Source organism: Dermacentor albipictus, chromosome 1, assembly GCF_038994185.2.
Source record: "Dermacentor albipictus isolate Rhodes 1998 colony chromosome 1, USDA_Dalb.pri_finalv2, whole genome shotgun sequence".
Taxonomy (NCBI): Eukaryota; Metazoa; Arthropoda; class Arachnida; order Ixodida; family Ixodidae; genus Dermacentor; species Dermacentor albipictus.
The window spans coordinates 154,126,208-154,151,524 of NC_091821.1; the positions used below are offsets into that span (position 1 = coordinate 154,126,208).

The 25,317-nt window shown below is 46.4% G+C and overlaps 1 protein-coding gene across 1 annotated transcript in view; it reads right to left on the minus strand.

Moving 5' to 3' along the window:
- The window catches only part of LOC139050887 (lysosomal phospholipase A and acyltransferase-like), a 47,595-nt gene extending 31,926 nt beyond the window's left edge, over positions 1 to 15,669 (minus strand). Inside the window, exon 1 of the mRNA XM_070527697.1 lies at positions 15,030 to 15,669. Coding sequence (XP_070383798.1) covers positions 15,030 to 15,165 — 136 coding nt within the window. The 5' untranslated portion in view covers positions 15,166 to 15,669. The remainder of the gene's footprint in view (positions 1 to 15,029) is intronic.
- Between the last annotated feature and the right edge of the window lie 9,648 nt (positions 15,670 to 25,317).

The window sequence follows — 25,317 nt, forward strand, 5'->3', positions numbered from 1 at the left end:
TGTGTGCGCATGTATGTGTGGTGCATGTGTCGCTGTGCGTGCATGCGTGTGTTTGTGTGTGTGCGCGTACATGCTTATGTGCGTGCATGTGTGTGTATATGTCGCGCTTATATGCGTTTGCCTAAATGCGTGTGCGTGTTGTGTGTACATGTGTTTATGTATGTTTGTGTGTGCCATTTCGTGTGTTGCGTGCGTGTGTGCGTGTATGTGTTCGTGTGTATGTTGTCTGTATAGGTGTTTGCGTAAGTGTATGTTGTATGTAAGTGTCTATGTTGTGTGTGTGTGTGTGTGTGTGTGTGTGTGTGTGTGTGTGTGCGTACACGTGTGTGTGCGCGAGTGTGTATGTGTTGTACGTACATTCGTTTGTGTACATGCGCGTGTGTGTTGTTTGTATATGTATTTGTGTCCTTTTGTGTTTCTGTGTGCGTGTATGCGTGTTTGTGTGCATATATGTGTTTGTGTGCATGTTGTGTGCATGTGTTTTCGTGCGTGCGTGTGCATGTGTTGTGTGGACAGCTGTTCCTGTTTGTGTGTGTTCGTGAATACATGTGTGTGTTGTTTGTATGTGTTCTTGTTTGTGTATGTTTGTGCATGCGTGTGTATTGTATGCATACGTGTTTGCGTACGTGTGTGCGCGTACGTGTGTGTGTGTTTGTACAACACACATATACACACACATGCGCGATCACAAACACATACGCACGCATACATTGAGCAACGGAAATAAATATTAACGGAAATAAATAACGGAGCAACGGAAATCGGGAGTTTTTCATGTTGCTCTACAATTTCTTTATTGAAGCTTCCCATCGAATTACAAAATTTGAGAAGTTAATTAATTATTTTAAAGCTAATTATGTAATTAGGCAGAATGCGAAATATGCTTCGAGTATCTCCAAGCGACGGCAAACAATATTACCTTGATTCTGTACAGCTACGTGGCACTTGCATATTTTTAAATATTGGTACATGTTAGCTGGGACACCCTGCTGTACGTATATATATATATATAGTCATATCATGAGAAGCCAACAAACACTGACACCAAGGACAACACAGGGGAAATTACTTGTGCTTAATAAATGAAATAAAGAAACGATAAATTAATGGAAATTAAACTGGATGAAAAAACAACTTGCCGCAGGTGGGAACCGAACCCACAACCTTCGCATTTTGCGTGCGATGCTCTACCAATTGATATATATATATATATATATATATATATATATATATATATATATATATATATATATATATATATATAGTGCGTGTGTATGTTTGTGTGTGTCTGCAACGCAATGGTGTGTTACCAGCCATGTGCTGCTTTCCTGAATAGAGAATTGTGGACAACAGGCGTGAAACACATTTGCTCGCTTTTTCAAGTGGTCTCCTTGAAATGATAGCTCAGTAAGCGATACGTGCCACGTACACTGTCCCGCGATATTACGACCTCGTATGCCACTGTGATGCCCTATACAGCGTTTTCGTGCACTCATGCGTTATTAAGGGATGGTGTTATGAAAAGTTCCGCAGTTTGCAAGCACTTAGTCATGTTACCGTTTTTACATATGAAACGAGCCTGGAGCCTGGCCGACCTTTAGTTACTTAACTAAATTTGCCTCAGTATAGACACAAGGTATTGAGCACCAATAGCAACATATCTGACAGCGAGTTAATAACGCTATTTTAAGAACTGCTTTGGGCTTTTTTGAAGAGTGTACTTCTTGAAGTAACATGGCGGGGCAAACCAAACGCGAACTACACGATTACAGCATATAGGCACCGAAATATGGTGTTTTGGTGAAACAGCGCTGCTGCTGTTGTTGTTGTTGTCTTTCCTTTTTTTTTACGCCGGCATGCTTTACATCACTATTTCTAAGTGGAAACTTACGGCGTCATAATATTGTTACAAGCACGGGGAAAAGGGGTTTATTGAGGCGTGCGAGAGCAGGAACGGCAGGCTACGAACAACAGGAATGGCCGCTGCACAGACTTCGTTCTCCTCTTCCCCTCTCTTCTTGATCCCCGCGTCCCTTTGACGCGCTTGGACGTAACATGCCCCCCCTCGCAGACAAAGCCCCCTGGGCGAATCAACTAGCGTGTCGTGGCGTGCATGATTTCAACCGTGCGACATGTGCGACTTGTGTCCTAGCAGAACGTCTACCAGTGTTCGTGAGGCGCGCGAGAGTATAGTTAACTTCGCTGACTTTGTCAATGACAACATACGGTCCATCGTAGTTTGCCAGCAGCTTTTGACACAAACCGCGCTTCCTTGTGGGAGTCCAAAGCCAAACGAGTTCACCAGGGTGATATGTAACAGGCCGATGTCGTGCGTCGTAGCGGGCTTTGGAGTCTTCTTGTGATGCCAAAGTCCGAAGACGCGCAAGTCGCCGAGCCTCTTCAGCGAGGCATAGCGCATCGGCGACCGTAGGATTGTCGTGGTCGTAAAAAGGGAGGACAGTGTCGAGCGTATACCGGGGCGGCCGAGCATATAGAAGGAAGAAGGGGCTGTAGCCAGTTGTCTCGTGCTTGGCGGTGTTGTAGGCGTAAGTAATAAACGGTAGAACTTCATCCCAATTCTTGTGATCGGACGCAACATACATGGAAAGCATATTGGTGATTGTTCGATTAGTGCGCTCAGTGAGGCCGTTCGTTTGGGGATGATACGGCGTCGAGTGCCGGAGGTGCGAGTTACATAAACGCACAAGTTCTTCCACGATATCCGCCGTGAATTGACGTCCCCGGTCACTTATGATAACACCAGGCGGTCCATGCCGTAGAACAATAGCGTAAAGTAAGAAAAGCGACACTTCGGTGGCAGTTGCTGATGGTATAGCCGCCGTCTCGCAATAGCGTGTGAAATAGTCGGCGCAGACAATTATCCAGCGGTTCCCCTTAGATGACTTTGGAAAAGGGCCCAACAGATCAATTCCAACTTGCCGAAAGGGTGAGCTGGGAGGCGGCACAGGTTGAAGGAGACCAGATGGGGCAGTGGTTGGGCGTTTCCGACGTTGGCACTGTATGCAGCTGGCGACATAAAACTCAACCGAATGTCGCATCCGGGGCCAGTAAAAGCGTTCTTGAATGCGATAAAGTGTGCGCACAGTGCCTAAGTGACCGGAGGTAGGGTCATCGTGCATAGCCTGAAGGATTGCTGGCCGGAGACGCTCCGGCACCACTAGAAGGAAGCGTGCACCCGTGCTTGAGTAGTTCCTTTTGTACAGGAGCCCGTCACGTACACAGTAGCTGCTTGTTGCACTTGAATGGGCAGAAGTAAAGAGTGGCTCCAATTTAGTGTCTGTCCGTTGTTCTGCTTTGAACGCATCGATATCCGGAAAAGCGGGTGTCACAGAAGCGACGAGATGATCAAAATCGTCTGCGTCGCAGTCCGTCGTGGCAAGCGGCATACGGGAAAGGCAGTCTGCGTCAGCGTGTTTTCGGCCACTCTTGTAGGAAACAGTGAAGTTATATTCCTGCAACCTCAAAGCCCAGCGCGCAAGGCGACCACAAGGGTCGCGAAGGTTCACGAGCCAGCACAGGGAATGGTGGTCTGTGACGACTTGGAATGGGCGTCCATACAAGTACGAGCGAAATCGCTGAACCGCAAAGATTACAGCGAGGCATTCTTGCTCGGTCACCGTGTAATTCCGTTCAGGTTTGCTTAATGAGCGGCTTGCGTAAGCAATCACGTGCTGACGGTCGTCATAGCGTTGGACCAATACGGCACCCAGACCAACGCCACTAGCATCTGTGTGGATTTCTGTCGGCGCAGTAGGATTGAAGTGGCGAAGGATAGGTCGGGAGGTTAACAGGAACTTCAGCTGACGAAATGCAGAATCGCACTCGGGTGTCCAGTCAAACTGTGCGTCTTTATGTAACAGATTTGTCAGAGGATAAGCGACGTCAGCAAAACCAGGAATAAATCGGCGAAAGTAAGAGCAAAGGCCCAGAAAACTGCGAAGTTGCTTCACTGACTGCGGTGCACTGAATGCCTCGACAGCTGCCGTCTTGAGGGGATCAGGCCGGATACCGTCTTTGTCAACAAGGTGACCCAGCACAAGGGTTTGACGGTCACCAAAGTGACATTTCTTGGAGTTCAGAACCAGGCCAGCGTTTTTGATGCAGTCGAGGACAATATCCAGGCGCGTATTGTGCTCATTGAATGTGCGCCCAAATATAACAACGTCGTCAAGATAGCACATACAGATGTTCCACTTTAACCCACGCAGAATGGTGTCCATGAACCTTTCAAAGGTTGCTGGAGCGTTGCACAACCCAAATGGCATCACATTAAATTCGAATAATCCATCCGGGGTTATGAAGGCTGTTTTCTCATTGTCTGCCGGGTGTATAGGGATTTGCCAATATCCTGAGCGCAGGTCCACTGAAGAAAAATAAGAGGCCGAATGCAGGCAATCAATTGCATCATCAATCCGGGGCAGGGGGTAGACATCCTTCTTAGTCACGGCGTTTAATCTTCGATAATCTACGCAAAATCTCCAGTTACCGTCTTTCTTCCTGACAAGTATGACCGGAGCTGCCCAAGGACTCGAGGACTCTTGTATTATTCCATTTTTCATCATGTCACTCACTTGTTCCCCGATTATCTTCCGTTCGTTAGGCGACACGCGATAAGGCTTTTGCCTGATCGGGCGCGCAGATCCCGTATCTATAGTATGGCGTGTTCGTGACTCGGGAATCGAGAACGCTTTGTCCGGCTGCGCAAAGTCAAACACTGACAGATGTTTAGAAAGCGTATCCACCAAGGTATGGCGCTCCCTCGTGCTGAGTGACTTGTTTATCATAGACAGAAGCTTTTTATCTGAGACGTGGCGAAGGTCAGCAGGTTCACACGGCGGATCTGTTAGTACGGCTACGGACGAGGACGAGTATTCTGTAAAGTAGGCGAGTTTCAGGCCGTCTGGAAGCAGGACGGGTTCTGCCGAGCAGATGGCCGTCCACAAGCCAGCACGCCCGTTGCCGATGGATACCACACAATGAGGGACAAAAATGTTCTTCTTCATACAATTTAGATGCATTGGCTCTACGGAGGCATCGAAACTGTCTGGCACTTCACCGCGACACACAACCGGCACGCACACAGAGGTGGACGCAGGCACAACAGTATCTGCAGATACACAAAGTTCACCTTGACTGCAAGTCTCCTCTAAGAGCCCGGACGAAACATGGCCATCGACGCAAACTTCCCCCGTGCGACAGTCGACGGTCGCACCACACTGTCGCAAAAAGTCGATGCCCAAAATCACTTCGTGCGTCGATCGGGGAATAACTACAAATTCCGTCGCGAAAACTCCACCAGCCAAGGATACGTCAGCAGTGCACACACAAACAGGACGCAACGACTCGCCGCTCACTCCACAAAACGTTGCAGCCTGGTCCCACCGAAATACAACTTTACGCCCCAACCGACCTTTAAAACCGAGACTCATTACGGATACAGTTGCTCCGGTATCCACTAAAGCCATTGTAGCAACACCATCAACAAGTACATGCACTTTGTTCTTAATCATAGCAACTGCAGGGGGCATTTCTGTCGATAGCACGTGTCGAGCGACCTCACCCCCATCGGCCGCCCTAGCTAGTTTTCCGGTTGTGAAGGCGAGGCTGAGCGGCGCACTGGCGATGGAGATTGACGTAAACGCGGTGCACGAGAAGTCGGCGGTGGCGTCAAACTCCTGTCAGATGCGGGCGAGCGGCTCCGGAAGCTTCTCTGCCAGTAATCGTTGCCAGAAGGGACGCCAGCTGACCAAGAGGTGGTGTACGGCTGTTGAGTTGTCCTCGTAGGAGGTGTGGGCCTTGTTGAAGATCTGGATCGACCATTCCACGTCGTTGGGCGACGATTGCAGAACCTCGCTATGTGGCCCGCGACACCGCATTGGAAACATACCGGCAGATGCCTCAAATTGCGATGTTCTTCCATGTAGTCGCGCATGTTGCTGTCGACTGCATAGACAGTAGGTGGGTGACATTCATCATGGCTAGGCATCGGCCGCTGGGAGGCGTGTGTGCGGCGTGGGCGTTGGTCGTAGTCATGACCTTGATAGCTCATGGTCCCTCTCGTTTGTGGGGTAGACCTATACTCGATGGTCGCTGAGTTCACCGTGGGTTGCCATGTCGTCGAAACGGCCGTGTTTCTCATCTCGTGTGGTGAGTACGCGCCAGGGATGCCGGGTGTGCAACGGTACATCTCTTCCTGATGGAGCAACTCTTCGCGAACAATCTGCCGTATAGTGGATGGAAGGTCAACACACGAGCTTGGGTCTACACTCGCCACCGTCGTGACATTAGCCAGGCGACCAAACTTCGGTATTATCCGTCGCATCTTCAGCGTCTCAAAGGTTCGGCAGTGGCGAATGACGTCAGACACGGAATCCAAGCTTTCCTTGCCGATCAAAAAATTGTAGACGTCTTCGGCTATTCCTTTCAACAAATGTCCAACTTTGTCATCTTGAGACATTTGAGAGTTGACTATTTTACAAAGTTTCAGCACTTCTTCTATATAAGTCGTACAGGTCTCGCCGGGAATCTGAGCTCGTTGCGAAAGCGTCTGTTCAGCGCGTTTCTTTTTTGCGCTAGAATCTCCAAAACACGCTCTGAGCTCCTCGACGAAAAGCTCCCACGAAGTGAGCGTGTCTTCGTGATTCTCGTACCAGACGAGCGCAGTGTCGGTAAGGGAAAATACAACATTGGACAACTGTGCGGTCGAGTTCCAACCGTTAGACCGGCTCACCCTTCGGTAGTTCGTGAGCCACTCGTCGACGTCTTCTCCGGCTTTTCCTCCGAAAGTGAGTGGCACGCGGTAGTATTGCCACGGAACACCAGGTGCTGGCCTAGAAGCCGCGTCAGATCCTTCGGGAGTCTGGCAGGCGTATTCAGGCATGTCAGGTGAGGGTGGCGGAAGTCCGGCAAGTCGACGGCTTCGGCGAAGTTGTAGCAGCGTAGGCTCCGTGGTTACGAGGTGTACCCCGCACCGTCCACCAATTTGTTACAAGCACGGGGAAAAGGGGTTTATTGAGGCGTGCGAGAGCAGGAACGGCAGGCTACGAACAACAGGAATGGCCGCTGCACAGACTCCGTTCTCCTCTTCCCCTCTCTTCTTGATCCCCGCGTCCCTTTGACGCGCTTGGACGTAACAATATGATTCCTGTAATTGAAACATCCTGTTTGTGTTCGAGTTTCACTTGGTCGTGGCAGCCACTTCGCTATTTGCGTCACTCCACCGGCGCACATAGCGGATGCCCTCCGGATAAGCCATTGTCATCTTTCTGTTGCATATCGTTAGTTTCTGTTTCGAAAGTGTCCTACAGTGGCCTCAACACCCCCGCAAGCGCGCACACACCCGCACACACACAAAGAATACGTCGCTTTAGCAGATAAGAAACTGGCCTTACTTTTATCACCTACGTCATTTCCTAGCTTGTGATGCTGACTCACCTATTGCACCCCGTCGATGTAGCAGGTTCAAGCGAACCTCCATAGGACGGTGTACTCATTATGACGCCATCAGCTGAAAGTATTGACGAATCTGCATAGTTTTACTGACTTCATAGGTCACGTGCACTTTTGCACTCTGAAATCAAGGGTAAATTTATATCGACATACCGGCCCAAACGTGCATGAAGAGACGAGGAAATGCGACTGACTTGTATTCCGAAGCGTACTTTTGCTGAATACCGGTGAATGAGAACCTTAACGGGACTGCCTTTCGGTCGGTCTTTATGCGTAAAAGGTCGAATCCTTCATATGTTCCGCGGCAGTCTATAGTTGTCGAACCTACTGCTCAAGCGGAACAAACTCGATATCTAAAACGTTACAGAACTTGGACAAAATGATGTGTAATATACTGAAAAAGTGGTACCAACGCCAGTGCGCGTACATCGGTTAACTTTGATACTGTCTTGTATGTGTTTTTTTTTTACTTCAAGCACGAAAAAAATAGCGAGATAAAAACAGTTCATCTTGTCAACGTTTTTTTTTTTTTCGTCAATACCAATATCTGGACGATAGTTAAGTTTGCCGTTCATCTTTTGTGGTATGTTTTATCACATGGGCCCATATCTACAACAATAGCTTTCGCTGTCGCTCACGATAAAGTACTGCCTCCTTACATCTAGGTCGCTCATGATAGCCTGAATAGCGAGAAAGTACACGTCCGTACTTGATCAACAAAAAAGATGTGCTTTTTTGCTTCTGCTTCGCTTTTATTTTTTTCTGCATATGAATCGCCACAATACATTCTCGCGATACCAAAGCGCTTGCGTTTGGTGCTGGGCGGCGCACATCCATTGAGCTGCGCCTTCCCCGTGGAGTGTTTTGGAAGCAGCTCTTCCCGCCCACTCAGCAAGCAGACTGTGCACGACCAAAATAACGGGCCATCTCAGCACGAGATAAGTGTGGCGTGCTGGCTGCATAACAGAAGCGGCTCTTCTGAGGCCGCGGCTCACGCTGTCTTCCATGCACACGCCGGACACCAGCGTGTGCAGTCTTTAAAAAAAGAAAACTCGAACATCAATGCAATTTATACACAGGGTAATTAACTAAGAGAGTTAAGCTAATTGGTGATGAGGTAACTGCTGTGAAATAGTTACTTGCGCTAATGAGACTACCAGAAAAAAAGATGGGACAAGACAGAGCGCCCACCAGGACAATGCGCTTTCTATTGGGCGCCCTGTGGCTGTGCCATACGTACACGGAATGTCCCACCGCCTAAAAAAGGTGGCAAACATGTGTTGATGTTTTTCCAGCGCCACAATAGTTCGCAAGAATGTGCCGGTTGGTAAACAACGGCGGGATGAAAGATGCCTGCACTAAGATGCCCGCCATCCGTTTTGTAAACTGCAATGTGGGCGTGGTATACAAGATTCCACTTTCTTGTGGAAAAGGCTATGTAGGACAAACAGGCAGATGCCTGAACAATCGACTTAAGGAGCACCGTAACGCTATAAGCGCTCTATAGCAGCCGCTGACCGCTTGGCTGATCACTGCCGAAGATGTAATTGCTCCCCTTGTTTCCATAGCACGCATGTCCTCCGACGGTTCGCCAGAGCGAAATATTTGAGGCGTCTTGCATTTTAAACTAGTCTGATGAATGCGTAAGCGCACCATCTCTGGCTCTCACAGATAAAGAAGTGTTGTACCATGAGAAGAACCTTGTCATCAATGATTTGTATTGGATCGTTGTTCACGCTTTCCGCGTACTTAGCCTATTTGGTTTTCTCATTTTTGGCACATTCGTTTACGCGTCTGTCTGCGCACGTTTTTTTTTTTTTTAGCATATGGTAGCTTCTTTAGATGTTATATGAATAAAATTTGCCAGTTTATGTCTAGCGCTATGTCCTGTCACACCTTTTTTTCTGCTAGTCTTGTTCGCGCTAGGAACTATGTCACGGTATATATAGGGTGTTTTATTTTAACTGCGCCAATTTCTTTTTTTTTTATCGCCTGAGGCAGGTAGCACAGTTCTAACCCTTGAAGTAAATGACTCGTTGAGGCGAAGATTGCTTCCACGAGAAATCATATGCGTAATCGACTAATTAACAAGATATCACTAATTATGTTCTTTACTAATTATGATTTTATTGACAAACATTGCCGCTTGTCACCCTCTGTTGGGTTTAGTGCTGTAACTCAGGATAAGGAAGAAGTAGCTTGGCACGCGACTCGCTTTCTTTAGAAAGCACGCCCAGGGGAGACAGGCCGACGCAAGATCTCCGGATGCAGTAGTGTCACACACGCGATGTAGAGCACATGAAATGTACACCCACGGTTCACATATGACGAGAGCTGTCTGTACAAATCCCAAGACGAAGCCTTTGGTGGGATACGATGAAGCCCACTTCCAGTTTTCTGTCTGGAATTTCTCCTTTACCACTGAAAAAGTTTCCGTAAAATATTTATTTTCTTTCCTTGATTAAGCTTATTCTGGATGTGGTGTGCACATTTAGACAGAAAATAAATATTTATTGGGGACGTATCCATATGTGCCTTTATCAATGTCCCAATTTGGCCACAAATGGTCAGAAACTGACCAGCCGCAGAAGGGTTGATTGACAGCACATATTGTAATCTACGAATTGAAGCTAGTGAGTTTGCAAGGCATATCGACCTGGAACGAATGCTGGGCATGGCCCCTATTTCGAGATATGCGCCGCCAAACTTGCGGTAAAAGTGCGCCGTTGTTCCACTTACTTTTTTTATGAAAACGCTGTCACATGCATTGAAGCAGGAAAGTAACCGGAACGCCAGTGTATTTCATCGGACATTTTTAATATTATTGTCTCGAAACTGTTGCCATCCTGACAATTCGTTCCAAGTGAATAGCGTTGCCAACTCACCGGCTACAATTCGTAAATTTCAATATGTGCCGCAAAGTAATTAATTAAATAGCTAATGAATGCAATTGTGTTCATTATTCAATTAAGCATTTCAATTTTTTTCGTAGAAGGAACGCTCGCCTCGCCGAGCAATTCAGTTCGTGAGTTAGAATGGTGTTACCTTCTACAAGCGACTTCTTAAAATGTTGGTGCAGCTTAACATAAGACACTTTATAGTGGCACAACCCAGACGAGCTACGCACAAGAGCATTGCTTTTGCGAACTCCTGAATAGTTTTGACCCCCTTGGTATTTTTTCACCCCGAAATCGCATTACATGAGCATTCGTACACTACACCTCCATCGAGATGCGGCCGCCGCAGCTGAAATCGCGATAGGTGGAAACGCCCCTGCAGCGCCGCTGCTTCGCACCTCTGTCAGCCCTATCCCATGTCACTCTCCTTCCATTGACGGCCAGAGGCCTGGCCCTTATGAAATTCGCGCACGCACCAAGCAATAGTGCACCTGTATGAGTGTGAGCTGTGGTGTGTGTGTTCCGTCCGCTTTCATTTCACGTGGTTAACTTATGCGCGCTTACCGCATTTCGCTTTCTCACTCTGGTTCCGTATGGTATAGCTATAGCGTAATCGATTCCTTGGATCTTGTACCAACTACGTAAACACTAGGACCTGTTTAGTTGGTCGCGGACGCCCCACCATGCACCACGGCTGCTTTCAGAGTAGGACAAATATTTGGGCACAAATCGACCCACAGGCCACAGCGAGTGCTTACCCGCTCATATTTCGTGATCTCTTACTGCCACCGCATTTCGCCCCTCTGACTTTTTTTTTTTTCCTAATGCAGTCAATTTTCCAAAGATTAGACGGCTCTGAGCCGTGCTCCTTCACGAAGGACGATTCGCCAAGCCCGGTGCCTCCTAAACCACCGCTTGTCGCGGACGGTGCAAGGGTGCCTCGCCTCAGAGTTCAAACAGCTCAACTATACGGGGCAGTCCACTTTACGCACGCCCGGCTCGGGTGCATGGGCCGTCGCAAAACGGGAAGCCCGTACAGCCAAAATGCAGTCTCTCGGCGCATGGGGGAGCTATATTTAACTTAAATTGAGTTACTCTTGACGAAGCTTCGTCGTGGCTTGTCATTATTAAACTTCCTGGACAGCTGAACAACCCTGGGATTGGACACGCGTACAATATAGGATGATTTCAGCCAGCCTAAACTCGACCATTCATCGCTCAATTTTTTAAGCTTTAGATAAAAGAAAACTGGGGTACTGTCGGCAGCTTCACAGGTTAACAACACATGTTTCTCGATCCGCCAAGGTTATTCAGCACATCAAGCACGGAAGAACCATTACTCGTGTGGCCAATTGTGTAACTCCGTTTTCAAAAAAAAATTTAATTACGAGGTCTCACGTGCCAAAACCACGATTTTATTATGAGGCACGCCGTAGTGGGGGGGCTCCCGGTTGCTTTTGACCACCAGGAGCGTGCACCTAAAGTACACGGGCGTTATTGCATTTCGCCCCCATCGGAAGGCGGCTACCGCGGCCGGGATTTGATCCCGCGACATCGTTCTTAGCAGCGCAACACCTATAGCCGCTAAGCCACCGCGGGGGGTAAAAGTACAAACGAAAACAGTGCATAAACGGACATATTAAAAGTGGCCACCTGCTCCAAGTTCAATTACAAAACGGCTCCGTAATGCAAAACAAGCAACCGCGTACGAAGTAGTATGTTGCAAACATGAGCAGCTATGTTTATGGCGCTCCGGTGTGAAGAAGTTGTAGAAGTATGACGGGATAAGCTGCAAAGGTAACTACGGACCAATAGTTTTAAATAAATTCCTTTTCCATTCTTTCTTGGACATATTAAATATATGAACGCATTTATTTTCTTGTGAGTTTAAACAAATCGTAATGCAGTGTACCGGTCTCTTTAGCCAATAATTAGCACGGAAGAAACGCACAAACCAGTAGAGTATTTGCCAACCGCTATGACTTGGTTGTGAAGCTGGGGTGGATGTGCGAATATCCTTAAATAGGAGCGTGAACAGGAGCATGCAAACCAGAAATTTCTCTTCCAGTAAACTTCCCTGCCTTTAGCATCTCATTTACCCTCTCTCTCTCTCTCTCTCTCTCTCTCTCTCTCTCTCTCTCTCTCTCTCTCTTGAATACGAATCTAATAGTCTTTGCTATCCGATTCGTATTCGGTTGGAGAATTCAATAGTCTAAAATGTCAGAATAATCGAATCTTTTCGACTACTATACCGAGTAACAACAGTCGTTGCGGTCTACAGGCAGCAGGACCAATGTAAGTGGAGATTGTTCCGTATGAATGACACCACTGTCGGAGGACCGCGTTTGTTGCGCAGAAGTATCCGTCCTGAGCGAACACATGCAGGTCATCACGTCTGCATAGTTGCTTCCAGTCGCTAAATAAGCACGACTCGCCTTTGGCAATCTGCGAATTTATCTCGATTCAGTCAAAGCAATTTATTATTCGCCCAACTGATCGTTGCTTGGATCCTTTCGAACGATGTGTGCGGCTGTAGATATTACCCTTTGCTCCTTAAACAAACACAGCTCTACTACGTTCATCTGCTGGCGTGCTCTTCCTTTGTTTCATTACTATCACTGCCACAAGTGCACCATATATATACCGCGTGTTTCAGCGAACGCTTTCAAATTATTTTTAAAATTCCCTGTGGCAGATAGCGCAATTCTAGTTCATTGGCTCGTCTACTCGAAGATTCGGACACTACTTACAAAACAAATCGGAAACCATAATCGTCTAATTAACAAAAAGAAACATTAATTAATTTTAAACTAATTAACTTATGGCACATATTGCAATTTGCAAATTCTAGCCGGGGAGTTCGCAAGGCGGTCTACTTGGGACGCATTCTTACGATGACACTAGTTTCGTGATATCAATTCCCGAACTTTGCGGAGAAATGCACTGGCGTTCCAGTTACTTTTGTGCTTCAATGCACAAACGACGTTTTGTTAAGAAATTAAGTGGAACGACAGTGCATTTTTACCAGAAGTTTGACGGCGCATATCTCGTAAATGGTGTCATCCACACAATTCTTTTCAAGTGGACTTGCTTTCCAGTCTCACCTGCTAGAATTTGTAAATTGCGATATATGTCATAAGGTAACTAAAAACTTAATTAGTGCGTTTTTGTTAATTAATCAATCATGCGTTCCAATTTTTTTGTGCAAGTAATGTCCGCCTCTTCGAGTAGACTAACTCATGGACTAGAATTGGGCTTTCTGCCACAATCTTAAAAAATGTTTGAAAGTATTCACTGAAACACTTTGTATAATGGACCTTCAGTTGTTGCTCTTTCTTTTTTTTATTTAATAGATTTTCAATTGACTTGACATTGTTTAACGGCGTTGCGTTTATCAAATAACGTAAAGCAGTCCTCCTTATTCTTTCTTTTTCTTCTTTTTACCCAACGAACTTCATGGAACCAATCTATTTCACTTGGTTTATGAATTGGAAATATTCGCTATTCGATTCGATATTGGAAGGTCGTCTTTGTCAAATATTTGTATTTCATTCGATTCAAAAATTTCGCTATTCGAACACCCCTACTGATTTATTTTTATCAAATGGAGGGTATGTTCAGTGTAGCAACCACCCCTTCTGAAACCTTTGTTTATAGACCTCAATAATTATTGGATTTAACTCGTCTTGACTGTAAACTGTGGAGATGCATTATACTCGTCCCCTGTTACTGTTAAAGTGTTTTCCTGGTTGGACAAACACTCGTCGAAATGTTGTCTTTCTTTCCTTTTTTTTTTTTCTTTTTCCGGAATAAAACGCGGAGACTGAGTGAGTCACGCTCTTCAGAGCGAGGAAACAGCATTGAGTTTACTGCAACACACACATAGAGACACGCAAACACAACACTTCCTCTCTAAGGAAGAAAAAGTAATAATTGAAACAGACGCAAAAATGCACACAGACTAGTTGTTAATGCACTACAATTCCCCTATTGTCCGCGTCTGAAGCGAGAAGAGTGACGTCGTAGATCCCCCTATTCATCCGATGATAGCATTTATCGTGTATTATCGTTAATGCCCCCACCCCTAATCCAATAGGAAAAGTGCGTGTCAGCTAGACGTCATATGGAGTGGTACACCTCTTTATACAGTACACAGTAAGCGATCACCGTCATTAACAACAGAAAGGATGCGATGATACCAAATGAATGGACTGTGCTTATCGAAGGCACCCAATCGTGTTCGTCAAAGAGTGTCAGCACCACGTAATTGATTTCACCCGCTATGCGGAAGTCGCTTAAACGGTCACACTTTCCACAACTTCCGCATCACCTGACGCACCGCAGAGCTACTTGCATCTTAAAGTACAAATGGTAGTTTAACGGAACACTCATCCAATTTTTAAGACCAACGGTTCCACTTATGATCGTATATTTAGCATTTACCCAGTCAAAACAGAAACTAATCCACATGCGATGCCCTACTATACAGGCCGAGTAATCATTGCGAGAAGCAAATTGGTGAAAGGGGGGGGGGGGGGAGGCACCAAACATATCTCAACCACTCGTTGAGTATATCGTGCAGCATCTCCCTTAGCAACACTTTGTTCAATGCCAAGAAAATATATATATCTGCGTATACTGAAAGAAAAGGTTAGCACATACCGAGTATAAGTGGATGTTTTTTTGTGGTGAATATTCTGTTCCGCCGCCTTTCGAGGATGGTGGCACCGTCGGTGTTTCCAGCGCTGAAGAAGGTGCACAGAATCGAAAACAATGCAACTTTCGCTGCCTTCGCCATCGTACTGGTGCTGTGACGGGACGAAAACTACTTTAGATGCGAGCGGAAACTCTCGGGAAAATCAGAACGGAAAAAGAAAAAAACAAAACGATGGAAATCCTTTCATACAAGCTAGCTTCCCGCAGATCGGGTGCAGCGGCTGCACACGCTAGACAGCCCAGCACGAGCTCAGTCCGATCAGCGACGAGGGATGCGGGCCGACCGACACTCGGGAGTCGCGGACCACGGCCTGCCTCGACGAGGCGCGCGCTCAACGCAGGCTCGCGGCGGGCTGCTATGCGCCGGCCGCCGACGCGTGGTCTCTTTTTCAAGAGCGGCGAAGCAGGGCGAGAGATAAAGAGCTGGTAAAGAAAAGAAAAAAAGAAAGGAAGAGCGACGGGACGGTTCGGCGCGAGACGAAGAACGCGCGCACTCACGCCGCTCGGGGGACGACGACGCATTTCGGCGTCACGTGCAGCCTCGGTGACGCGCTCGGCGTCGTGAACGCGCGGCCGTCCATTGGTCGCCGAGCGCGACCGCTGCGCGAGGCGGGACAGTCAAGAGGGGCGCGCCTGTCTCGCCATATGGCGTCGTCGTCCCAGCACCGGTGGCGCCCCCGAGTTCCTCGGAGTGCGCGCCGCACCCCGTGCCCTTCCCAGAAGAGGGCGAGCGGGCCGGGGTTCGGCTCGCGCTTCCATCACCACGTGATGGCTGCTTCTCACGACGAGTAACAATGGAAGCGCCATACCGGTGAACCCCAAGTTATTGCTCTTTTTTTTTTCCCTGCCCCTTCTGAACCGCAGTCTAGCGCCCGGACGAAGAAAACAACCTGCCCTGCGCAGGAAGATCAATGACCGAAGCCACTGCATCGCCAGCCTCTGTTCACTCATCGACGGCTGCAGCAAAACGCGGAACGTTACGAAAACCGCCGTCATTTTCGGCTTCACACTCCTCGCGCTGCCAGTTAGCCGAATATGAAGTCTGAAAAGGTTAAAAAAAAAAAAAGATTGAACTTTCAGGTATTCATCACGATAGTAATAATGATAATGTTGATGATGACTTTAAAGAAAGCGTCGCATAGCCACTATAGGGGATTTGCCAACAATCACGCGGGAAAAACAGAATGAATTATCGGAGTGGACTTCCGGAGGATAGCAACGAATCAAAAAAATCTTCTTTGCTTTTGGTTTTTCGCTGTCGTTGTTGTGTGCCTGAAATGACTGGTATCCGTGAAAGGGAGATTATTCAAAGTACGTCTTGTAATCACTAACTCTATTTTCGCCCAACATATTTAGGCAGCTATACCCGGTGTCCCAGTTCACGGTAGCCAAGCTGTTTAAAGAAAAAAGTGTATTAAAAAAACGCGATGCAAGGGACGATTATAAGACCTACGGTGCTTGGTTATCAGACCACCGACGACCAAACACTGTAGTTCTTATCAGCGTATCGTGCACCGTGTTCTCTAAATCTTTTTTTTTTCCTTTGAGCAGCTTATCTAACGTTAGCTGGGACACCTTATACAGAAACAATTAGTCTATTTTTTCTGTCTTTTTTTTTTATTGGACCGACTGCCACAGGGCACATTAGAGTTACTTAAATGCACGCAAGCTTTCTTCGTAAAGAAGCTGCATAAAGCTGGTCTGCGTAACTCATTGTCTGTAGTTGACGGTTCGTATTCTCTGGGCTTCTCTGCATGTCCGTATCCCGGCACCTCTAAGCACTCACTCTCTCTCTCTCTCTTGGGGTCCTTGCCCCTGGTCGAAACATAAAGCAACTAAGAGCAATAATACAAAAAGAAAAGAAACAATGCAGTGGAAAAACGAAAAAGTCCGTTCATGGCGGGGCAGCAAGAGAGAAATACATTAATAACGTTCTAAAAGGGTCATTTAACACGTCAGTGTCCACGTAAAACAGTGCGGTCTTTGTAAGCATTAGTGTGAACGCAACACGCACGAAGAAGGAAATAAACATAGATGGAACTGGTCTGTGTCTCGTCCGCACTGAAGGTTTACAGCAACACGAACTGTCGCCCAAACCGCTACATGACGCCGTCAGTTGCAAAAGAAGAACAAAAATGTGTGTGTAAAATAAATGTACTTTATCCAACATAGCATCCAATTAAAATTACCAAGAGCAGAATGACTAAAAAGTATCCCTCGCGCGAGGGAGTAATTCAAAGAAAATGTTTCTTTCGGAACTGCTGGCACACGAGGATAAAGCATTCTAGAGACTCGACATGTTTCAAGTACATCAACGTGAAGCGTGAAGGCTCATCACTGTGAGCCCACTCACGCACAAGTAAAGACTTAGGCGCCAAATTTGACAACGTGGAAGCATTTGTGATTCCTTTCACTGTCGTGAGAGACGCGAACGGGAATTTCAGTGTAACGCTACACGCCTGGCTAATCTGCTGCACTGAGAAGGGAAGGAGCGTGCAGGCTGTAATCATGTTCTTTTTTTTCTTAACCATCATTGCGCATAATAATATTCTTGTTAACGTCATAACCACACCATACCCACAGTTGTGCAATCCCCTCCACACATCCATCTTCGCTCCAGAAAGTGTGGCCACACTGCAGGAGCGTCGACCCATCACACCCCAGCTTTGCTCGAGAACGCCAGGGTCCGAAGGCACCGTGCCAAAATGGTTCGCGTTCCAGGAAGGCGAACAATAATTGGGCTCAAATGAGTCCTTCGCACGTGATCGAGCCAACTGCAGTAGAATCCGCTCAACTTTAGGCGAATAAGTGAAAACGTGTGCTTGTCAACACTCCTCCGCTCCTATAGAGATAAAGAGATGAAGCGTGCAGTTCATTGGCAGCGCCATTAACAACATTATCTCACCAGGACCTGTATGCGAACTCAGTGATAATACGACAGCATATACTCTAACATCAACTGTGCTATACGCACTTAGGTATCTCAGCCTGCCTCGGTGTGGCCAGATAAGCGCTAAATACTGTTCACTTTGAAAGACTGAGGAGTTCAAATGCACGGGCGCAAGTGCACTAAGTCCATCCCGCAGCCTTGTGTTCAAATTGTTTTGTTACTTGACAGCTTGCCGTGCACTGCCTCGTGTGTATGTACAGTAGCTAGTGTTTCTGTGCCCACCTGGATATTTCTAAGGCATGTTTCACGCCTACATTGCTCGCATTTATGCTTCACGCCTACATTGCTCGCATTTATGCATGGCTTGACTGATATCTCCAGTGGACTTTCTCTTCTTTTCATCTACCGTCCCTCTTTCCCTTTCCCCAGTGTAGGGTAGCCAATTGGGCTCAGTCCTGGTTAACCTCCCTACCTTTCATTTATCATTCTCTCTCTCTCTCTCTCTCTATGCATGGCTTCGGATCGTTGGAAACTCGGCCACATCACGCCAATCTGTTTCCTTAAAGAAAGAAAGGTATCTCATGTGGAGCAATTGCCGAGTCAAATTAGCAGTTCATAAGCATGAAATTTAGACTGAAAGCTACCAACCGGCACGGGTCGCACCCGCCACCTGTATGGCCTGGGGTAGAGCGCCCGCCTCGGGAGGTCGTGGGATCGATTCCCTCCTTCGGTCAAAAGTGGCAGGAAGCGTATCTCGGCCTGGCGCTCGGCTTTCTTCAGGGGTGATACGTTTACAAAAGGCGCCTGCCCCTAATATGACGTCGAAACCCTCGTGAGCACAGCAAAAAATGTTTTAAATGAGGTTTAGGTCGCTGCCATGGCGCCCATTTCCCATGTGGGTTTCCAATGCATATGTTAGCTGGGAATAAACATACCTTTCTCAGCCTTGATGTCCCATAATGGTCAAGCACCTGGCCTGGATCACGCTTGTGGCCATTTTACCGGTAGGTGCCCGCCGAGAGCTCTAGTGTGGAACCCACAGCCACGGCGTATACGCCCTGCACGAGAGCAGTCTGTGGTTGGGCAAGCGTCTCTCGGAGACCCCGCATGTGATTTCTATAAGGCCTCCTCGCGAGGTGCGAACCTGCGCAACCAGCCGAGCACAAGGCCTCGGGATATCTCCAACCATCAGAAAAAACCGGTGGGTTTTCGGCAGCACCGGGATTTGAACCCAGTATCTCCCGCATAGGAAGCGGATGCTCTACCACTAGGCCACCACTGCGGTTCCCTGATCGGCAACCTGTCTTAGGCGCTGGACACATGGGCATCTGCACCGGCTTCTTATGGACTAGCTTCATTTAGGAGACAGGCGTCTACCATTTCATTTAGTTTATGCCGTAAGGGCATACTGGCGCCAATTTAAAAAAAAAAAACTATCAGCCGATCGACACCTAAACTTGAAAAAAAAATTTCTTTTTAATCCGTTGGTATTGGTATTCGTGCAGAATGCATCGGTGTATGGCGAATACGAACCAAAATCGATGTAAATCCATCTCAATAGGCAAATACAGCCTACGTTCGAACATCCGAAAACTTTCATCATTCCCACAAACCTTAAGGGAAAGCATCAATCAAAATAAGCCAACAGACAGTCACGTACGTGAGTACATTCCACCAGTTTTTGCTAACTTGCGACATACGTTTTGTCCAGTTTTGAACAGGCCAAATCAGCAAATCAGCAGATGCAACATAATTATTAGTGACCGACGCGCACTTCCTGAGAACCCTTCCCTCCTTCCATCACCAGTCCGATTTTGTTTTGGTCTTACGCACTGTTATGCACCGGTTACCCTCTGTTTCATTATTTTCAGTTGATAGCGCTTAATGTTCCAGTGACGTGTTTTCAGACAAACATCCTTGTGATGTCATGCAGTGTTATAAACCCGAATAAATAATAGGTAAACAAACGCATAGATAGTTCCGTTGTATAAGAACAGGTGTCAAAACACTCTTTCTGAAGCACGATGCGAACTGCGGGCTATACAAGGTATCTCCGCAGGCGAAGAGCTACTCGCCTGTCACTCACCAACGTTAACCCAAAGATACCGTTGCTCAGTTGAGCTTTTAAAGGGCCCGTCATTATACATTTTTGTTGTTATACATTTGAAGTTGCAAAGCACCGTCACGTTATGCCACTGAAAAGTTTCAAGGCGCTTTGGTAATAGTGGAGGCAGAAGAGTGAAACATTGGGAGACGATGGTGCGAGGAGGCGATCTACCTTATCTGCACTGAGGCTCTCTCCCGTTGCCTCGACCACCGTTCGCAAGCAGCATTCGTCACCTGTCTTCTTCCACACTGGAGTCGAAGGCGGCGGATTTGTGCGCTCTGTATTCGCCATGGCTATTTGTGTGCTACAGGTGTGACTTTCTTCCTTTCTTTCTTTCTTTCTTTCTTTCTTTCTTTCTTTCTTTCTTTCTTTCTTTCTTTCTTTTTCTTTCCTTCTTTATTTCTTTCTTTCGGAAAGATTTGACGCAAGGCAAGTGGGGAAGAAACAACAAATCAAATGTGACGCGTTGGGCGAGACCTGCAACGTCGTCTACGCTGGAAGAGACACTGGCTTCTGTGAAATTAAGGACGCGAGGGCTTTCGTTTAATCTGCAGTTGCTTTCGTGCCGTACGTAAGGGCGTAATATTTTGTACACGACATTGTGACCGTGTAATCTGCGCACCGAGCTTGTTTCTTTGCAATGCCCGAACCTGCAGGTACGGGACATTTTAACGGCGACAGAAATGTGAGGCAGTTGGGCCAGTTTCTCAGCGGATCGCGCTCGCGTTTCGCGACGCCGACTGCCAACAGATGTGTCGCTGTCAACAGAGTTTCGCCCGTAATGCGTAGCAGACGCGCGATAGCTGGCGAAATACAATGCCCAGTAGCTCTTGCACTGTTTCCTGTGGTGTCGGTTGCAACAAACAAACTCAGATGCGCGCGAGCGATTTCCTTTCGAGAAGAAAAGTCGGAAGTCTGAGTATTTTTCGCTTCCGGAAGCGGCGCCGGTGTTGGAGAAGTGGAGAGACCTTTCCGCCTCCTCTTCCCGCCGCACGCGACCAAGCCTGGTCGGCACCGACGCACCACTGACGGATGTTGTTCCGGTCACGGGGCGACGACGGCGAGGCTTGTCGTGCGCGCAGTTCCGTGCAGTATCCTTTGGCAGTTTATGCAGACGCAGAAGAAACTGGAGCGGTATATAGGAGTAGGAAAAAGAGGTATTAATTTCGTGCTGCTAATGAAAATAACTTTACATTTGGAAGTGTTAAGTGTCATTTGTCACTTAATACAGCTCTGATGGACGAGATCTATGTCACGTCGCAATCATCAGAAGTGTTAATGGTTCGATAAATTAGGCAAACATCATCACAGTGTCGCATAATCTAACAAAATAACGGCGAAATAAGCGTGTATGTGCGTTTTATTCTTCACTTAGGCCAACCGCAAAACTTTTAATAAGAGAGAGAGAGAGAGAGTTGTCTGTCGTAGCTTGGAGCGCTTGGATACACTCAGATTATTTTTTGCATTCCGCCTAATTGCATAACTAGTCTCACTTAATAAATAAACATCCCAAATATTACAATTAGATGGAAATTGTCAATGAGAAAATTGTAGAGCAACATGAAGAACTCCCGATACAACTTTCTGTTGCTCAATACGTGCTTACATAAAAGTGTTTTTCCGAGCGTGAAAGAAGCCCGCGAATACACGCAAATTGCTTAGAGCGGCAAATTGCGCGGCAATGGCACTATATGTTCGCTCCAAGTTAAGGTAATGAGACCGCCAAGTTATTTGTATTTTAAAACAGCGGAATTAAAGAGCGGTGTTTTAGGGGAGAATAGTTAGGACATGTTGACGAAATTCCAGACACGCGCATGAACCAGCATTTAGACACATTTACTTCAGTTTAATATGTGTTGCACCAGTTAAGAACGGCTTTCTTGTCATCTGGTAGGTAATGTCGTTGTCATTATCTATTTTGCGCTACCATACAATCGTCCTTGAATACGCAAATTTTCGATGAACTGTCAGAAAAGAGATCATTAGTTTAAATTAAGGATAGTAAACGTTCATGTACGGAACCTTGCGGGACACCTGACTGCCCTTGTGCAGTACCGTAGATGAGTTATGATCATTCGAAGAGACGAATTGCGTACCGTTTGTAAGAGAAGTATAAATCAACTTATATGGGTCAATATTTAAGAAACTTATAGTTTTAAACGTACTAGTGCGTGGATAACGTTATCAAAAGCATTTGTCAAAGCAGAAAAAAAAATACGGTCGGTGGTTAATCTATCGTCCAGGATAGGTATGGGTCATTGGCGAAGAATAATAATAATAATATTTGGGGTTTTACGTGCCAAAACCACTTTCTGATTATGAGGCACGCCGTAGTGGAGGACTCCGGAAATTTGGACCACCTGGGGTTCTTTAACGTGCACCTAAATCTAAGCACACGGGTGTTTTCGCATTTCGCCCCCATCGAAATGCGGCCGCCGTGGCCGGGATTCGATCCCGCGACCTCGTGCTCAGCAGCCCAACACCATAGCCACTGAGCAACCACGGCGGGTCATTGGCGAAGAGAACTAGGGTAGTCTTGGAGGAAAATTATTTCGAAACCCATGATGATGCTGAAGTAAAAAAGCTTCCGTCTGAGTAAACGTAATGAGGTGGGTAAAAATCATGTTTTAGGATGTTGTATTTGACCGAGGTAAATTAGATTTGGAGGCAATTACGTGTTCTTCTGACTTATGAATATGAACTATTCTACCAATGTGAAAAATAAGACTGTCGAAGTGACTGTGCGAAGATATATTTTAAGATAATGAAAAAAAGATGCAGCAGTTCTTTTTTTATAAAAATTTACTAGTTATGTCGTCACACTCACATAAATAAGGATTAGAGTTAGTTCATCATGTAGCTTATTTCTGTAAACTTGACAATAGGGGGAATCATTGACAAGAAGTTAAACACAGAGTTAAACAGAATAGCCACAGTAGGTGGTTATTCAATTCACGAATAAGAAAAGGTCACGATGAATGTTTCGCTCAAAGCACAAGTGCACTTCTGGTTAAGAATTTCATTACATTGCGCTGTTAGTAAGCATACTTGCCCGCCTTTGTTGCCTCGAACAGTTCGTTGAAGCTGCTTATAAGCCGATAGCTTGGGAAGTTGCTGAGTTGCAGAAAGAAAAGTGTGCTGATTTCGTTGAGTTTTCAGTGTTACTTGGGTAAATATATGCCACACACCTTACACTTTATATGGTACCGCTAAAATAACTCTGCGATTGGTTATATGTATATTGCAATGATTCGAACAGTCTTTATCGTTGGTGTACGTTGGTGTATTAATGTGATGCATACGAGCATTTATTTTCAAACGCTGTAGTACTTGAAGAATGTTGCTCGCATGCTGACGAGCTTATCATCACCGCCATTTCACTAAGTGAGCGGTCGCTAAATGTTCAGGGCCGAATGCACAAACATTTCGTTTCGTAACTGCCGTTTGCCACTGGCTCGACGCCTAACACTGTGTCCAGCGTCACCACTGACTAGCATCTGATCTTGCTAATAGTTCTAGCGTAAGAATTCCTTTGTTAATAACTGACCTAGGGTGGCACACGGCGGGACCGCAGCGCAACGCAACACAGAAACGTCTTCTAAAACATTTAGCACCCATAAACGCTGAATCGCCGTAATAAACGTTCACCGGGGAACCAATGATGGCGTATTTGAAACGTCATTTATACAAGGAGAACACTGGGGCTTGCGTATATATATAAAGCGAGTTTGTGAAAGCATCGAAATCTGCGAGGCATTGCTGCTATTCTCAACTTCATTAGTTGGTCAGCATGCGCGAGCACAATTTTAGATAATACTATCAGTTATTTGCACCAATGCAGTGGACCTGCGCTGCGCTTATTCTTGGCTCGTGTAAATAGCACGAGCCGGCCGCTGCAGCATGCTAACGTTGCATCGACATTCCTGTTAAAACGTCAAGGTTGACTTAGCACGAGGTCGCCGGATTGATTGGTGGCTGCCGCGGCCACATTCCGACGGGAACGGACATGTAAAAACGATCGTCAATGCATGGTAAAGAACCCCTGGTGGTCGAAAAAAATTAATTGGGAGTCGTGCACTACGGCGTTTCTGGTAGCCCAGGGGTTGTTTTGGGACGTTAAGTCCCATCAGTCATCAATCGTGTGAACTTGTGTGTAAAAACAGTAGTAGCAATTATCTGTCAGAGTTTTAAAAAGCGCAAATAACGAGGCTAAGAAACAAAGGTCATGATAAGATCACTTGACTATTAGAGCTAGTGCTCTAATAGATAAGGCTAATCTAACAAATAAGGGTGATTTAATAATGTAGGAGCATTTTTTAGCTACTTTAACCTAAGACGCAACAACACTGCACTCGAAAAGAACCGCGATAGCTGCGCTTACATTCGCTATGGAGCACATTTGAGGTAGACGCGCCTACTCCTGCGCAGAGCGGCTCTTCAACGCGGCGCTTGTGCCGCGCAGGTGGAATGTTTCAGCGTCCTCCCCCTTGGCAAGGCATCCGTTGCGCCGGCACGTAATTTGGCAGTGGTGGCAGTTCCGGCCTAGCCAGCTAAGATTCCCACTCCCCACTGCCTCACACTGCGCAACGAATTCACGCAACATATAAAAGAATTGCATTATAATATCTGTTACAGCATAGTTCGCGCGTACTACTCGGTATGACGTAGTATAGAGCTCGACTCTGCATTGCGACTACACCAAGTTCGTCTCATATATAGCGCTTTGCATTTACATAGGTGTGATCCACCTTGGCCGGTTGTACCCAACGTGCCCTCGGTTGTGGGACAAAGGTGATGCGTCAAGTTTGTTTTACTGATGTGTCAGCCTGTTGGAATGAGGAAGCGGGACGTCGTGCGTTATCCTATCGCTCTTACTACGTACAGTATATCGCATCACTCGTACTATGTATACACAGGGTGTTTCAGCGAACACTTTAATGACATTTTTATTTGCCTGCGGCAGATAACACAATTCTCTCTCTCTCTCTCTCTCTCTCTCTGTATATATATATATATATATATATATATATATATATATATATATATATATATATATATATATATATATATATATATATATATATATATATATATATATATATTTAGCTGGTCCACTCGAAGAGGCGGACATTACTTGCACAATAAATTGAAATGTATCTATAATCGACTAGTTTGAAAGATTAACCAATTACGTTTTTAAGTAATTATCCTATGGCACATATTGCAATTTACAAATT